Source organism: Mus musculus, chromosome 8, assembly GCF_000001635.26.
Source record: "Mus musculus strain C57BL/6J chromosome 8, GRCm38.p6 C57BL/6J".
NCBI classification, from domain to species: domain Eukaryota; kingdom Metazoa; phylum Chordata; class Mammalia; order Rodentia; family Muridae; genus Mus; species Mus musculus.
Window position 1 is genome coordinate 95,632,993 of NC_000074.6, and position 18,288 is coordinate 95,651,280.

Below are 18,288 nucleotides of genomic sequence, written 5' to 3' on the forward strand. Positions count from 1 at the left end.
CTGAACTTCAGATCTTCCAGCCATATATAAATCTACCACTCCATCTAGACTCCCACCCCACCTGAACCTACACCCGGCCAAAATACTACAAATAATTTGTAACTTAGCACACAGTTAAACATTTGGACTAGTGCTTGCGTTTTAGTTTCTTCTGTTGTTTTCAAAGACAATAATTAACCTACCAGTGAAAATGCAATAAAAGCGGGATTAATGAGGGCTGGAATACATAGTGTAAAATGATATTACTTGAATCCCCAAAGATGTTTTTAAATTCTATGTGTGTATTTAAAGGCTGCATGAACACAGTTCCGTTAGTACAGACACATGCTGTCCCTTCAATGATGTTCAAGCTTCATATACCTTCCCCAGCCTAGTCTACAAGCTGCAGGAGGACTTCCGGCCGACTCATCCAGGGCTTCCGCATTGGGCGGGGACACTGGACCCAATCTGTGACCTTATTGATTGCTTTTGCCTGAGCGGCCGCAGGCTCGCCGAAATCGACTGCTCGGGTCTGGCGAGTGCGGCGCGGGAAAGCGAGTTTGAAGCCGGCCCTAGTTCGCTGAGGTGGCGCGCCCTCCTCATCCCTGACTGTGCTGCGAGCTGCCATGTCCGAGGCGTATTTCCCAGTGGAGTCGGGCGCTCTGGGGCCGGAGGAGAACTTCCTGTCTTTGGACGACATCCTGATGTCGCAGGAGAAGCTGCCGGTGCGGGTCGAGACGCCCATGCCGCGCCTGGGAGCCTTCTTCCTGGAGCGGGGCGCGGGCTCCGAGCCGGACCATCCGCTCCCTCAGGTGAGGCGAGCCCGGCCGGGGCAGAGGTTTCCAAGATCTGGAGGCGGTGGGAGTCCTCGGGGGTCCCGGGAAGCTGCACAGCACTCGGAGGACTCTCCCGCCACCGATCTTAGTCTTCAAACTTTCCAAAGTCATTGGCTTTGGCTCCAGCCCATCATCTCAGGGTCTCTTGGTTCTATTCATGGTTTCCATAAAACTTATTTGAAGTTTCGAAGTCTGGGAACTGCAGATTGTCATGCGCACTCGGCACAATTATGACAGTGTCTGCAGCCTGTTTCCGAGGACCGACTGTCCATCAGGGGATGGGAGTCTGTGATGGGGGGATAAATTGTCATCTTCTCGCTTAGGCAATTCTACAAAGAGTGAGTACCTCAGCCAGGGTTCCACAGTAAGTCCGTGCTGGCTTAACCAAGGCAGTCCTCGGTAAAAGGTTGCTCATAACAATTTTCAGTGTCGCACTGAAAAATGGCAACTGCAGCTTCCCGTATTAAGCCTTTTGCCCTCCCATAAACCTAACAAAAGCTGGGTTAACAAAGCCAGGGTCCTCCAGTAAATGGTGAACTGGGATTCGAACCTTGGACTCTATGGCTTCAAGTACGAGTTTGTCCCAAGAGCGTAACTTGCAATGGTTACTTTCATTTCCCGTTAGGTCCTTTAAGTTTTGTTTGGAAGGGTATCAATTTTGTCTCTGTCTATTTCTAGGTACTTTTTCTCAAAGTAAAACACCACATTTTTACTTTTTCAACAACAGAAAGGCTCATTTTTGCTCCCTGGGCTGCTTCTCAACCTCACAGTCCTTTGTAAGTCGACTCTTCAGAGTCGACCGCCATGTTTTTGAAGAATATTCCAGGACTGGGGGTGAATCCTGGAGCGTTTCACATGCCAGGCAAGCATGCTACCACAGAGTTCTACCCCAAATGTCAACTTATTGGCTCCCCATTGTCATAGAGAAAGATTTAGGAGTCTTTTGTTTTTGTTTTTTTAATGTTTTTGAGACAGAGTTTCTCTGTGTAGCCTTGGCTGACATAAACTGGCTCTGTATACCAAGCTGGCCTCAGACTCAGCAATCCTTTTGCCTCTGCCTCCCTGATGCTGGGATTAAAGGTGTGTGTCACCACTGTATGGCTAGGATTTAGTTGAGCTCTTACACTCTACTGAACAAGATATCCTGCCGAGTTTGGGTCTTTTTTTCTTTTTCTTTTTTCCTTTTCTTTTTCTTTCTTTTTTCTTTTTTTGGTTTTTCGAGACAGGGTTTCTCTGTATAGTCCTGGCTGTCCTGGAACTCACTTTGTAGACCAGGTTGGCCTTGAACTCAGAAATCCGCCTGCCTCTGCCTCCCTCTGCCTCTGCTGGGATTAAAGGTGTGCGCCACCACGCCCGGCTGGGTCTTATTTTCTTAATTTACCTAATATTCTAGTCTAGCATCTTTAAAAAAAAAAGAATTAAAGAATAATTTTTAGCTATTATATTTCTCTGGGTTCTTCTTAGCTATCGTCAGGCTTTTTTGTTGTGGTTGTATCTAATGACAGTTTTCTGGCTATGATAACAGATAAGGTTTGCTTGATATTTTACTCATGATCAAACTGGTTTATTGGTTTGGGAGAGATCACAGGGGTCAGGTTCCATTTTTACTGCATCACACCAACTTAGTGTTGTCGACTCTGTGGTAGATTCTGATCACCAGGCTGAGGTAGTGTTTGTTATGTTTGCCATACTCCTTGGAAGTTATTATATATAGCCACTCTGAAGGAGCAGGCTGTCTTGCTCCAGTTTGAGAGATAGTGTCTACACAAAGTATTTGGAATTCCTCTGCAGCACAGAATTAGGTTTGAAGATTTTTTTTATGACATCTAATTTCACTCATCGATATAAGACTTCATACTTTGTTTCTTATGTTGATTTTGATATGTGCCTTGAACTCTGTTCTCCTGCCACATTATATGCCCCTGCACCTGCCTTAGTCTTTCTTTATAGGCAGAGTGAGCTGGGCCGTGTGCTCCAGTTGTGTAATACCGGCTACTTTAGAGGCTGAGGCAGGGAACTGTAAGTTCCACCATCACCTGTTTCCTAAGTTGTCTTATTGTTTAGTTCTGCAATTTTCCATTTGCTATTTTTAGTTTACATTAAAGTCAGTGCCTAATTACTCTGCTACTTAGTTTTAAGTACCTGGCTTCCTACCTTCTAATACCTTGGCCACTCAAGTCCTGGCCTCCTGGCAACCTTGGGCTGTTTATTTCCAGCCCTGGGATGTTTGTGGACTGCTCTACCTCTCTACCCCTAAAAGTTGCCCCTCCCTCTACAATAGTTCTCCCTTTGAGATGAAAAATTTCCATGGCTTCCTTTAATCCAGTTGTTTTTGTATATGAAAATATTTATTCTAATTGGATGTATCAGTGTGTGTCTGTATAGATGTATGTACATCGGTGCAGATGCCTATAGAGGCCAGAGGAGTCACATCCCCCTGGAGCTGTAGTTAGAGGCAACTGTGAGCTGCCCGATGTGGATGCTAGAAATTGAACTCTCCATCTCTGTAAGAGCAGGATGTGCTGAGCCATCTTCCATGTCCCCTTTTGTACCTTTTTATAGATTTTATAGATTTCTGATCCATCATGCCATCTCATCTTGTCATGTTGTGCATTTCTTTTAAGGCTTTGAGAACATAGACATTGACCCTTTCTGCCATCTCCAAAGCCATGAGGTGGGTGGGGAAAGAGACCACTACCTGACTTCAGACTAATTTCATTTTATTCTATTCTACTAGCATCCAGACTGGTACTTAGTGCTTAGTAGACACCCAGCAAGAGCTTATCTACCATAGATGGAAAATATTCAAGGAAAGTAAAAAAATTATTGATACTCATTTACTTTAGAGAACTCATGTTTTAGCTGATTGTTGTTATGATTTATTTTCTGTCTTTATTAGATCATAACGTAAATCCTCGGCCCAGGCTGAACTCATGGAACTTGAGAGTAAGATAGTGATGGTAGAGGCTGGGAAAGTGGGGCAGGAACTTGGTTAGCAGGTATTACCTTGTAGTGAGAGTTAAGGAGTTCTGGTGTGCTGCTGAGTAACAGACCACTTAAGAAAAAGTAAATTGGGGCTGGTGAGATGGCTCAGCGGGTAAGAGCACCCGACTGCTCTTCCGAAGGTCAGGAGTTCAAATCCCAGCAACCACATGGTGGCTCACAACCATCCGTAACGAGATCTGACTCCCTCTTCTGGAGTGTCTGAAGACAGCTACAGTGTACTTACATATAATAAATAAATAAATCTTTAAAAAAAAAAAAAAAAAAAAAAAAAAAAGAAAAAGTAAATTATACACAGAGAAACTCCATCTTGAAAAACCAAACCAAACAAACAAACAAAGAATAAGTAAGGGTCTGGAAATGTGGCTGAGTGGGTGACGTTCTTGCTGCATTAGCACAAGGACCTGAGTCTGGATCCCTAGCACCCACAGAAAAAGTCAGGCCTGGGCTGGTGAGATGGCTCAGTGGGTAAAAGCACCCGACTGCTCTTCCGAAGGTCCAGAGTTCAAATCCCAGCAACCACATGGTGGCTCACAACCATCTGTAACAAGATCTGACTCCCTCTTCTGGAGTGTCTGAAGACAGCTACAGTGTACTTACATATAATAAATAAATAAATCTTTAAAAAAAAAGTCAGGCCTGACTGTGCCTCTCTCTAACTCCAGGAGTAGCAGGGCTGGGGTCAACTGGTTTGTCCCCAGCACCCACTGACCAGTTAGTGTGGCTAAAACAGCTAGTACCAGATCAACAAGAGCGCACTCTCCAAATTAAAAAGTGATTGAGGAAGGCATTGTGACATCAGCCTCTGGCCTCTCCACATACACCATGTTCACCGGGTTGGCAGTGTCTGTCCCTGCTAAAAAAATGTAAATAACACTTTAAGTGTATGGTTCGTTTCTTCAGACCACTTCACAGTCACTTCCCCAGTAGAAGAGACAGTTTTTAACATACACTGACTGTGCCTTTTGTTTTTCAATTTTATGTTCTTGTCTGACGCAGGGTACAAAACTTGAACTTCCCCTGTGGCTGGCTAAAGGACTCTTTGACCACAAGCGGCGCATCCTTTCTGTGGAACTTCCCAAAATGTACCAAGAGGGATGGAGGACTGTATTCAGTGCAGATGCTAATGTCGTGGACCTCCACAAAATGGGGCCCCATTTCTATGGGTTTGGCTCACAACTCCTGCATTTTGACAGTCCGGAGAATGCAGATATTTCCCAGTCTCTGCTGAAGGTAAGTAGTGTGTAGTATTGGGCTGTACATATCTTGGGAGCCTGTGGTGGCATTTTTATCCCTTGTGTTAGCCAGGGTTCTTCTCTAAAGGTGTGAATGAGTGTGTGTGTGTGTGTGTGTGAGAGAGAGAGAGAGAGAGAGAGAGAGAGAGAGAGAATACATGGGGACTTAGAGCTGGAGAGTTGGCTCAAGGTTAAGAATACATACTGCTCTTCCAGAGGACCCAAGTTCAGTTCCCTGTACATTTCTCCCTCCCTTTTCTCCTTCCAAACCCTTCCATATGTCCCTCCCCACTCGTTCAAATTCAGTCTTTTTGTTTTCACTAATTGTTATTGCATGCATATATGTATTTGTACATACATATATGTTCCTAAATATAACCTTCTCAGTCTGGATAGTATTACTTAAATGTGTGTTTTTAGGGCTGACCATTTCAAAAAATCAAAAAGAAATGTAAAAAGTGCCTGTGAGCTCTCAGGTCAATAAAAAGTGGAGAAGAAAAGACAACTATTAAGGGGATATATTGAATTAGCTTATACTAGGCTTCTCACACAACAGAGACTAAAATCCAGTAGTTGCTCAGTCCACAAGACTGATGTCTCTGTAGTCCCCATCTGGCGCTGAAGGTCTAAAGGATTCTTAGAGAGCTGCTGGCTGCCAGCAAGAGTGAAGGCAAGCAGACGGGCAGTTTCCCTCTATGTCATTTTATTATCTGAGTTGTCATCAGAAGGCGCTGCCTTTGCTTAGGGTGGGTCTTACTATTTTAAATAAAGAAAATCTCTCCTAGGAGTGCCTAGCAGCTTGCAGTTCAGTTGATTCCTAATCCAGTCACGTTGACAACTAGGATTAGCCCTCACACTTAGTGAAGGCTAAGTGGCGTTCTAGGGTGACCTACACTTACAGCAAGCATGTCACTAGTTTTTTTTTTTTTTTTAAATTGAGTCAGGGATGAAGATGAGTGGTCCCGTGCCTACCTATTATGTGTGAATTCATAAGTTCAAGCCCGAGCACCACAAAAATAAAACCCATAAAGGTTTTACATAATATATCCTGGAGGAGTGAAAGGGGAACTTGGGGTAGATATGATCAAGATACATTGTTTACATGTATGGAATTATCAAACAATAACTAGAAGATACTGGATTTTAAAAGAAAAACAGTTAATCCAACTTCTGTCAGTCACCTGACCAGGAGTCCATCCACCCCAGAGGAAAGCTTGTCTACCTGAAGGCATGCTAAGGAGAAGGGGGGATAACTGCCCCCTAATAAGTTAATATATGATTGTCTTTCCCAGACGCTTCTCCCATGGTAGATCCTTTTCTTTCCAACTCTGACGGAAAAGCCTAAGCATCTTTCCCTGGCACCCTAGGCTCTCTTACTCTTCCTGCAGTCCTGTCAGCCATACAGCTACTTGCCTACTTGCATTGCAAATGGCAATTGCAAATGGCATTGCAAATGGCCTTTTCTCTTCCTCTTCTCCATCTTGCTCCCATAGGCAGCTTCCAGGATCTACAGCCTGCCTTCCCGGTTGTTTTTCTCTCAGACTTAATAAATTGTCCTCTGGTTTCAAAACAAAACAAAAAAGGTTTTACAGAAGTACAGGGTCCTTCTTAATAGTGCTTTAATGCATGTATACATTGTGTAATGTGTATGTCAGGTTAAACCTGTCTCTTCAATATTAATTCTTTTGCATGTGTGTATGGTATGTTTATGTGTGTTCCTGTTAAATATGTGAGTGTAGGTACATTCTTGCCGTGGCACACTTGTAGTGGTCAGAGACAACTTTGGGTGTCAGTCCTCACCTCCAAGGTCTCGGTTTTGTTGTTCGCTGCTCTTGACTGTGTTGTCTAACTAGTCAGTGAGTTTCCCGGGAGGCTCTTGTCTCCACTCGAATCTCACCATAGAAGCAGTGAGATTACAGATGTGCAGTACTGTGCCCAGCTTTTATGTAGGTCCTGGGAATTCAGACTCAGGTCCTCATGTTCGCAAGACAAGTGCTTTACTGCACCACCTTCCCAGACCCTTAGTCATTTTTTCATGGCAAAAAAAAAAAAAAAAAAGTTCATTATAACCATCTGTAGCCACTTTATAGTATGGTAGCACTCCAGAACTTGCTCTTATCTAATACATTTTAAAAATATATGACCTGCCTACTCCTTTTTGTATTTACTTCCTAAGAATTGGAACCATTCGGAAATTGAGAAAAAGAGAAGGAAAGATGGTGGTAGATTATACATGATTAAACTGTTAACCATGTTAGGCACATGGTTAAACTGTTCTGGCCGAGTTGCAAGTCTGGACTGGAGTTCCTTTTGGAAATACTTGAGTTACTTGTTTGTCCACTAGTGACCCTTCTTCTGGAGTTAAAACATGGCTCTCTCATTAACTCTACCTGTGATTCCTGAAGCTGCATGGCCTGTCTTAACATCAGTTTTTCATTCATATGTACAAAATGTAACATAACATCAAAATCACAGTTACAGTTAAAAAAAAAAAAAGATGTAGTGCCATGTCAGTTAATATTTAGTAAACAGCACCATAGTTACTATTCTGTTGTGATAAAACACCATGACCATGCAGCTTATAGAAGAAAGGGTTTCTTTGGGGCTTACTATTCCAGAAGGATAAATCCATCATGGCAGTAAGCAGCCAGCATGGTGACGGGAGCAGGAAACTAAAACCTCACATCCTTACAGTAAACACAAAGAGACAGAGCAGTCGGAAGGGCACAAGGCTTGGAAATTTCAAAGCTCCCCTCAGTCACAAACGTCCTCCAGCAAGGTCGCACCTTCTAGACTTCCTCCAAACAATAGACCACCTGAGTAACGAGGTGTTCTAATAATTAGCCCTTACCAGACATTCTCACTCAGCTGTAACTACATACATATTTTTTTATGAACAAAACAATGTTAACATAATATTGTTATCATTTATGGTGTATCCTAATTTAATTTCTTAATTATTTATTTTAATATCAGAAAAAATGATCTTTTGTGTCTCTTGAACAATAAACAGCCAAAAGACTTTTGTTTTTGTTTTTGTTTTTGTTTTTTTGAGACAGGGTTTCTCTGTGTAGCCCTGGCTGTCCTGGAGCTCACTTTGTAGACCAGGCTGGCCTCGAACTCAGAAATCCGCCTGCCTCAGCCTCCCAAGTGCTGGGATTAAAGGCGTGCGCCACCACGCCTGGCGAGTCAGTCAAAAGACTTTAATTCTTCCATTTTAATTTTATAAGAACTGTTGGCTCAAAGGCTGGAGAGATGACTTATCGGTGAAGAGAGCTTACTGTTGCAGAGGGCTTGAGTTAGGCTTCCAGCAACCATGTTGGGTGGATCTCAATGGCCTGTAACTCCAGGGAACTCAACGTCTTCCTCTGTCTTTCATGGGCACTTCAGCAACACAATGAGAACCTGTCCCAAAAAAGCAAAAACTTGGCTAGTGGGTGTGATGGTGCACACCTTTAACCTCAGTAGTCAGGAGGAGAGGCAGGCGGATCTCCGTATGAGTCCAAGGCCAGCATGGTCCACATAGTGAGATCATGTCTTAAGAATAACAACAAAACTTTGGGTCTGGGAGGATGGTGTATCAGGTAAAAGCACTGGCTACTCTTCCAGAGGACCTGGTTTTGATTCCCAACACCCATATTCCCACTCACAGCCTTCTCTAATTCCAGTTCCAGAAGGATCCAGTACCCTTTTGTGGCCTCCCTGCAACTTATACACCATAAAATAAAGGGAAAAAAATTGAATCTTGCCTATTCTGTGGCTGCCTGAGATCACAAAATTAAAAGAGAGGGGGGTGGGGAACATTGCTATGCATTCAGTAAAAAAACTCATACGTACCCTATAGAGCAGAAAGCTGAACTCAAATTCATGAAACACTAGAATAGAAAGCTACAGGAGAGGAAAGCATGATTGTTTACTAAGACGTGGGCTTTTTATTTCTGTTTGTTGGAGGTAGGTTGTCTCAGTTCCTCAGCATGGCCTGTAACTTGCCAAGTATTTTAGGCTGGCCTCTGCTTGGGATCCTCAGCCTCCTAAACGTCGGGCATCACGCGCTGGGCCAGTAAGTTCTACTCCCAGGACTTGCTCTTGAGTTCAAGTTTCCTTTTCTTTTTTTTTTTTTAAGTGAGTTGTGTGTTTTCTATTTCCATCACTGCCTTCAAGTGTTTTATAGTTGCTTCCAGATTGAATATTTAGCTGTGAGATAGATGAAGATACTGGAGTAGGGGCTTGTGGTTTTCGTTCAGAGCCCAGTGATAAAATGATACCCTTTGATCTTACACATCTCCATCCTGTGCTTAGACTGAGAAAAACAAACTGGATTCGGTTAAATCCAAAATCCCCTCTGGTTGAAAGCTGTTGGTTATAATCCCTGCAGTCTTTTTTACCAATAACAACAACAGGCAATGCTTCCTCAGAGGCTTACTATGTGCCAGCCTCTCGCTATGTGCTCTGCATATGTTACGTCACTGGTTTTTATAACAATCCATTGGATTTCCATAACAACCTATTGTGCTGTAAGAGAAGAAAAGGCTTTCTTAAGTAGCAGAAGACACTCAACCCTTCTGGGTGAGTCCTGAGACCAAATTCTTGGAAGCTTTCTAATTGATCCAGTATAGGGGCCGAACAGAAGTCTCAGTGGTTAAGAGCACACACTGTTCATATAGAGGACCCATGTTCAGTTCCCAGAACCCACTTCAGGTAGCTCACAAGTGTAACATAAGGGCATAGATGGTTGTGGCAGACACAGGTGATTTTTCTGAGTTCTAGGCTAACTGGGGCTACATCGTGAGATCATAAGTAAATAAATAAATAAATAAATAAATCTTCAAGTGTTCCAGTAAAAAAATATGTCTAAAGGCCAGCAAGATGGCTTTGAAAGGTAAAGGCATTTGCAGCTGAGCCTAATGACTTGTGTCTCCCACATTGTCCTCTAACCTGGACACACATACATGGTGTCACATATGTTCCCTGTCTCCCCTACAAAGTAAATTAACAAAGGTTTTCAATGTGTCTGGCTTTATGGGATGTGATGGTGCCCCTGATTCTCTTCCTCTTCCTCAGACTTTTATTGGACGGTTCCGCCGCATCATGGACTCCTCCCAGAATTCTTACAATGAAGACACTTCAGCGCTGGTAGCCAGGTTAGATGAGACAGAGAGGGGCTTATTTCAAATCGGGCAGAGAAGTCTAAATGACTTTCAGAGTTGGGAAAAAGGACAAGCTTCTCAGATTACAGCTTCCAGCCTCGTCCAGAATTATAAGAAAAGGAAATTCACAAACATGGAAGACTAAAAGCCGAACACAAACTGCAACTTGTGGATTTATCTCTGTGCCCTTGATAAGACCAGTTAACTTCATGGGAGACCAAATGTGTACTGCTTCAGGGCTTTTAACCTTCACCAGTCTCAAAGCTTGGAACTACCTGGTTGGGGCGGATGTGGTTGCCCATGACCCTGTTGGTCTTCTGGACTGTAGCTACCTGCTAGCCTCACAGCATAGGCTTTTGGCCCAGGAATGCAGCTGAGGAGGAGCCAGACTCCATCTTAAGCAAGGAGCACAGACATGTTGCATACACAGTCAAGTTGGAACTCAGATTCCTCGGATGTCTGGTCTCGTTGGCTGCAAAGTGAGTCATCTCTGCCTGTTCACAACTTTCTCTTAAGCTTATTTGCCTTATCTTCCTCATGGTTGGACAAAGGACAGCATCTCCACAATGCTGCCTACCTGCTGGGACTTAGCCCAGTTTTTAAAACAGGAAACTGGGGAGAAAAGTGGAAAGTCAGATGAATGGCAGAACAGAAAGGAGAAGGCACTGAGCTTTTGTGCCCTGTATTCAGGGCTTTTGAACTAGAATCACATCCCTTCAGTCTACTCAGAGGGGCCATGTACTTGTGTTTGTCAGGAATCTTTAGAGCGGTGGCACACTCATTCCGTTCCCTGTCTAGAAAAACTCTCCAGGCAGCCATCTTCCAGTAACTTGCCAAAATGACCCAACACAAAGGGAAAGAGGTATTATGTTCTCCAGGCCCTTTAGGAAACATGGATTTGTTCCTTTGGCCACATATATGCGAATCTATAAGAAAGGTGATGTTGACATCAAGGGAATGGGCACTGTTCAAAAGGAATGTCCTATAAGTGTTACCACAGCAAAAAAAAAGGAAGAGTCTATGATGTCACCCAGCATGCGGTGGGCATCACTGTAAACAAGGAGGTTAAGGGCAAGATTCTGGCTAAGAAGATCAATGTGCGGATTGAGCACTTGAAGAGCAGAGACAGCTTCCTGAAGCAGGTGAAGGAGAACGAGAAGCCAAAGAGAAGGGCGCCTGGTTCAGCTAAAGCGCCAGCCTGCGCCACCCAGAGAAGCACGTTTTGTGAGGACTAACGGAAAGGAGCCTGAGCTGTTGGAGCCCGTTCCATATGAGTTCATGGCCTAATGTACAAAGAGAAATAAAGGATCTGGCCTGCAAAGTGTTTTTCTTTAAAGAAAGAAAGGAAAGCTATCAGGGAGGTGTTAGGAATTGCAAAGTAGTTATGAAAGGATGTTTGCCAACCTTTGTATAATTGCATCAGGGGCTTACAGGTTGGGAAGAGCCCTTGCTGAAAAACAGCTTGGCAAGTTTTAGTAGAGAAGACTCTTTTACATTAATTTTTTTCTCCAGGAAATACTGCAACTTTAATGCAAAAAGCACCCCTGACCACTTACTGGGAGTCTCTTTAAACATGCACCAAACTGAGAGGGACAAGTTCCCCAGACCATAAGCTAAATAAAAAAGTCTCATTTCCTGGAGCCCTTTGGATTGTCTGGTGGGCAGATTCTCCACACCACTGGCCACCCCTGGTATCCTATGACCACTGAAAAATATCTTCATTGTAATTAAGGAGAGCTTTGGGTGTCCAGATAACACAGTTGTTTAATGGAAACTTAAAAATAAAAGACATGCATTAAAATGCCTGTCTTAGCATAAAATTGTCTTTTATCATTCGACTTTCATCCTAAATAAATGATGGGTTTTGTACATGTGTTGTCACTAACTGTCTGGCTGCCAGGAATCAGCAAAACAAGGACTTGTTCTTTGATCATATTCAGCTGTAGTGCTATAGTGCTCAAATCTGTGTTTTAGCAACTACACTTCTGTTTTGTACAATATGTATAAACACCAGGGACATTCTCTGGGAGTGTGCTATGCCCTAGGAAGGCGACACTTCTATTTCTTACATAGCTTTTTATGCATACTCAGGGCCCAGAAACCAGGGTGCAAAGAGTATATTAGCTTAACTTTTAGCAGCTCTGCTTTTACAGGTGGCTTTATTTTTGCAGTTAATACTAGATTGCTGGTATATCTTCTTTAAAAGCAAAACAAATTTCCTCAGGGGCCAAATATAGAGAAAAATCTACTTTAAATTTTCAGATTATATGTATTTTTTAACCCCATTTTTAGCTACATGCACACACACACACAAACACATACACACACATGCCCTTTAAGTCGTTCAGACTAAACCACCCCTTCTCAGTTCAGGTTTAAAGTAACTGTTTAGTTCATTCAAGAAGTTGGGGTCCACCCCCCCAAAAAAAGCCCACAGTGGATTGCCTCAAATATTAAAAAGCTTCTAAAATTCAGTGACGGGATATGTGCCTTTTCCCCCTTTTAGGCATCTGTCCATAATTATAGACAAAAGACTTCACTGTGCAGTTTCTCCAGGGACACATTAGGCTGTAAGAGGAGTGGGACAAGCAAGGCTGTCTCTGACTGTCCCTGACCTCTACATTTTGGACAGCTCCAGGCTTAGCCTGTGGATCTTAGCCTACCTGCCGATGACTCCTCCCAAGTTCAGAGCTCCAGCTCAGCTCTTGCCCTCCAGTCCTAGATGTATATCCAGCCACCTGCTTGGTGTCTCCACTGGAACGTGTGACAAATCAGATCGTGGTCAAGACTGAGGCCCCAGTCTACTTTTGTGGCCTTTTTCATCTCTATTGATGACAGCTTATCTTTCCTTATTGCTCAGAAAAGAAAAAAAAAATGTCTTCGGCCTTTCCTCTCATTCTGCATCTCTTCTAGACCACCTACCTGTCCTACCTCCAGTGCTGACACCTATCTCCCCGTATTCACCCTCCATCTTCAGACTGTTCTTACCATATTCCCAATGGTCTGGATCAAACACATCAGATCTAGTAAACATCCTCCCATCAGAGTGGGAAAGGCCAGCCCATTATCCTAGCACTATTTGTTTAAAACACACAGACACACACCTGCCTTTAGCCCACTGACTCAATAATTACCTCTATTACCGCCTCTAAAGCAGGCCTAATCTTTTTTATTTTGTATGAAGATTCCACTTTCTCCCTAAGAATGCTGAGCCTCTTGCAGAGCTACTCATTTCCTCCTCAGCATCACTGAATCAGTGGACCGCTGTGTCTGAAGAAGTCACACAGGAGTGTGAAATATAAAACGTCTCCAAAAGCTCGGTTAAGAGTTGGTTCCAGGGCTGTAGAAGTGTAGTTCATGCCTAGCAGTCAGGAGGTCTAGGTTCAGGCCTTAGATCTATTCAAAGAAATTCTACATGTAATTTCTTGTTCCATTGCCATCCTTCAAGGAATGTCAAGAGAGCTTTTTTTATCTGTATTCTTGAAACAATGGTGTGTCATGCCAAGATTGACCTTTGCAAACAAACAAAACTGTGGAGACCGTATGTGTGTTTCTGAAGGTGGGTATTTTTGTGTTGAGGAGGAAACTATGTACATCAAGGATCTTCAAGAGCAAAATATAAGGTATGGTTATGAAATGACTCAAAATGTAGACTATCCTGGGTGGGTGGTGGTGTCACACGCCTTTAATCCCAGCACTTGAGAGGCAGAGGCAGGCGGATTTCTGAGTTCGAGGCCAGCCTGGTCTACAAAGTGAGTTCCAGGACAGCCAGGGCTATACAGAGAAACCTTGTCTCGAAAAACAAAAAACAAACAAAAAAAATGTAGGCTATGGTTATGAAATGACCGGGTAAAGGTGCTTGCTGCCCAGGCTGACAACTTGAGTCCGATCCCCAGGACCCACATGGTGGAAGGAGAGAACACATTCCCTTGAATTGCCCTCTGACCTCATGCACCAAAGCACATGCGTGTGCATACGTACAAAATACATCTTAAGCAATTTAAAGATGTAATAAAAAGTACTCTGCACCACAATTTCAACATTTGCTATCTAGTAAAGGTAAACTTTTTAGCGTAAGAGTACACATATAGTTTTCTAAACAGTGGGACTGGGAAGATGGTAAAGTGCTTGCCTTGCAAACAGGAGGACCTGAGTTTGATCCCCAGAAGCCAAGTGCAAATAGCAGGCATAATGGCTGTGCACGTTATAGCCCTGGGGAGACAGAGATCCAGCAGACAGCCTTGCCTACTTTAGCAAGCTGTTAAGCCAATGAGAGACAGTCTCAAAAAAACAAACAAAACAGGTGGACAGTACCTGAGGAATGACACTAGAGTTAATTCTCTGGTTTTTATACTTAGCATGCACATGTACACATGAACCCATATACACAGGAACACACAAACAGACACATAAAAAATGAATTTCTCTAAACCAGCAGTTCTCAACCTGTAGATTACAACCCTTTTGGGGGGTCAGGGTCATGTATTAAATATCCTGCATATCAGATACTTACAATTCATAACTATCAAAATACAGTTCTGAACTAGCGGTGAAATAATTTTATGGTTGGGGATTGCTACAACATGAGGAACTATATTAAAGGGTCAGAGAAAGGTTGAGAACCACTTCTCTAAACCTAAAGAAAGGTCTTTGTCTTAGGGTTTTTATTGCTGAGGTAAAGAGACACTGACCATGGCAACTCTTATAAAGGAAAACTTTAGATTGGGTTACATTCAAAGGTTTAGTCTATTGTCATGGCAGGAAGCATGGTGGCATGCAGGCAGACATGGTGCTGGAGAACGACTGAGTTGAACATCCTGATCCACAGGCAGCAAAAAGAATGACATTGGACTCCCCCTGAGCTTTTGAAACGTCAAAGCCTGCCACCACCCCCCGCCCCCAAGTGACACACTTCTTCCAACAAGGCCACACCTCCTAAGAGTGCCATTTCTATGAACCTGTGGGGGTGATTTTCATTCAAACCACTACAGTCTCTAAAAGTTGGAATTCCATTGTTAATTGTTGATACTGCCCTCTTGAGTGGTCTTCCCTAATTAATATAGTATTGGATAAAATGTTCCGTGAAGCAAGGGCCCCTCAGCAGAGTCACTGCACTGATTTCTCTTCTCATTGCTATGAAGGGTTTCATTTTGCTCACACTTTGAGGGGAGTGGGTGCAGACATGGCAGCAGGCTGCTCTGTGGTCATGGGGCCATGCAGATAGAACTTATCTCTTCATAGCAGCAGGGCAGGGAGTAGAGCTCAGGACAGGAATTAAAGCTCAACACCAGCTCTCATTGACCTGCTTTCTCCAGTATCTCTATGGCCTGAAGATTTCATAATGTCTCAACACAGTGCCATCAGATGGGGACCAAGAGTGCAAAGACATGGGGCATATCATGCTGAAGCAACACCATCTTACTGAGAGAGAGCCAATGATAATGGAGCCGTGGGCCGGGCCTTCTTTGGTTTGAGCATTTCATGGATTCTTCTAGCTTTCTGCTTGTCTGCATAGCTAATCAAGCAGCCCGTGCAAACCAAAACAGTTTGCTTGGCAAGTAGCAGCATCCTCTGCCCAGCCCAGAAGGCAGGGTCAGGAAATTTAAGGGGATCCAAGAGAAAGGAGTTTCTAATCTTGGAGTTTGGTTGAAGTACTTTGTCCACTGAGATTTAAGAACTAAGGTACAACCAGCAAATTTGCTTTGAAGATTGCAGAGGTAATAATCCCTTTTCTAAAACACTCAGATAAGGGTATTTAAAATAAAATAGTAACAGGGGGGGGGGGGAGCACCTCAAAACTACTTTACAATTTCTTATACAAAAAGAGAATGCTTGAAGAAAAAGTTAATAAACCAGCAGCTTGTATTGTATTTGTTTTTAGAACATTGCTTCATCCTCAAATCTTGTTTAAATTATCCTATATCTTTTGAGCAATGTAACTTTAAAAGCCACAGAAATATAGACATACATTATTATAAAAGACACAGAATTATAAATGTGACTTTCTTGAAAGCTTACCCATGTATTAGATGTGTACTACCCTTTTCTGTCTCAGGAGTCTGCTCTGTGTCTAGGAGAAACACTAGTGTCATTTTCTTAGGCATTGCGCTCTAAAATGTCCACACTTTCTAAGCATGCACTGTTGTTGCTTAGCTCCACTTAATAAACTCACTGACTTTGCTTCACTCTGACTGAAATTCTTTCCTGTGCCTGGTCAAGGACCCAGCTTCATTTGGGTGAGGGCCTCAGGAAGAAACTCCAGATAGCCTGGCAGCAGCGCTGGGCTGCTCTCCCTGCTGCTGCAGCTCTCCCTGCTGCTGCTACTAGCTCCACTGTCCCTTTGCTTGCCTTCTCATCTGAAGAAAGGTACAAGGTCCTTCCTGGCCCCAGAAGGTCTCCTCCTGCCTGCTTCTCCAAAATCAGAGTCAGAACAACCAACGATCATCATTTCCATATTTGGAAATAATTTCGGATGTATAGAACAACGAATAGACATAGGACAGGAGAGTCTTCCTGTATTCTTTCCCTAACATCTTTAATCATGGTACATTTTCCAACAAAGATATTAACATTGATACAGCATGCTAAGCCATAGGCTTTATGCACACTTCACCAAACATTCCACTAATATCCTTTCCTATTTCAGAATCTAATCTAGAAATCCTGTTACACTAGGTAAAATAGCATCAACATTGTATCTATATTTTGGAAGTTCAGCTTATTAGAGCAGTTTCATTGCATGAAGTGCGGAAGAGGAGGGTATCCAGGCCAGCTAACCCTATTAGCTTATAGAACTAGCTAGTGAATTCATTGTGAAGGTGAAAAATATGTTTTATTTTAACCCGTAGTGCATACATCTGACAGAAAAGGATATCTCTGATTCTATTTAAAATTTCTAGCATTCTCTCTACAACAACTTAACTTAATTGCCTCTCCCTTTTTCTTGCGTCTCCATAATTGTCCTATGTCTAAATGGGTTTGGAACGAGCACAATTGTATATACCAACGTTATTAACAAGTGTCAGCACAGCTCTGAAAATAGTGCCTGGGAGTCACTTGTTCCAGAACTCAGAACAGACATCCAGCTCCTACTGACTCCCACTCATGGCTAGTGACAGAGAGAGACAGAGACAGAGACAGAGAGTCAGAGAGAGAGACAGAGAGAGGAGAGAGAGAGAGAGGAGAGAGAGAGACAGAGAGAGAAGAGAGAGAGAGAAAGAGAGAGGAGAGAGAGACAGAGAGAGGAGAGAAAGAGAGACAGGAGTGAGAGACAGAGTCAGAGAGAGAGAGGAGAGAGAGACAGAGAGAGAGGAGAGAGACAGAGAGAGAGAGGAGAGAAAGAGAGACAGAGAGAGAGACAGAGAGAGAGAGGAGAGAGACAGAGAGAGAGGAGAGAAAGAGAGACAGAGAGAGAGACAGAGAGAGACAGAGAGGAGAGAGAGACAGAGAGGAGAGAGAGAGAGACAGAGAGAGGAGAGAGACAGAGGGAGGAGAGAGACAGAGAGGAGAGAGAGGAGAGACAGAGAGAGAAACAGAGAGAGAAAGAGAGAGGAGACAGAGACAGAGAGACAGAGAGAAAGAGGAGAGAGAGAGGGAGGAAAGAAAGAGAGACAGAGAGGAGAGAGAGACAGAGAGAGAGGAGAGAGAGAGACAGAAAGAGAGACAGAGAGACAGAGAGAGGAGAGAGAGAGATAGACAGAGACAGACAGACAGACAGAGATCCAAACCCACATGACAACGTCAGCCCTAGTTTCATCCTTGAGAAAAAAAAGCTGGCTTCATTGTCACAGGATTTGCATGAAGAACTAAAACTAGCCTCCCCAGGCTAGTTTTGGACACAAAAGAATGAATGAGTAGCTAAGAAGCAGGTCCAAGGGTAATGAAAGTGTGCAGGGAAAATGTGGGGAATTATTTAGAAGGCTGGAGACTGATCTCTCTGTTCAAGAGCAGAGCAGTTTGTAAATGTTCAGAGAACACTGTCATCTTCTCAGCACTTCCTGAGCTGAGACTCTTGCTGAGGACTGAAGCCAGAGCCTCATAAATGCTAAGCAAGGGCTCACTCCTGAGCTTTGACCCCACATCCTCCAT

General features: G+C 43.4%; 1 protein-coding gene across 1 annotated transcript; it reads left to right on the forward strand.

The window, feature by feature from the left end:
• The first annotated feature begins 566 nt into the window (after window positions 1–566).
• Gins3 (GINS complex subunit 3 (Psf3 homolog)) lies at window positions 567–12,067 on the forward strand. Its single transcript, NM_030198.3, has 3 exons — window positions 567–791; window positions 4,818–5,051; window positions 10,115–12,067. Exons 1-3 carry the CDS (start codon window positions 606–608, stop codon window positions 10,343–10,345), a joined length of 651 nt encoding a protein of 216 aa, NP_084474.1. The 5' UTR covers window positions 567–605; the 3' UTR covers window positions 10,346–12,067.
• The last annotated feature ends 6,221 nt before the right edge of the window (window positions 12,068–18,288 follow it).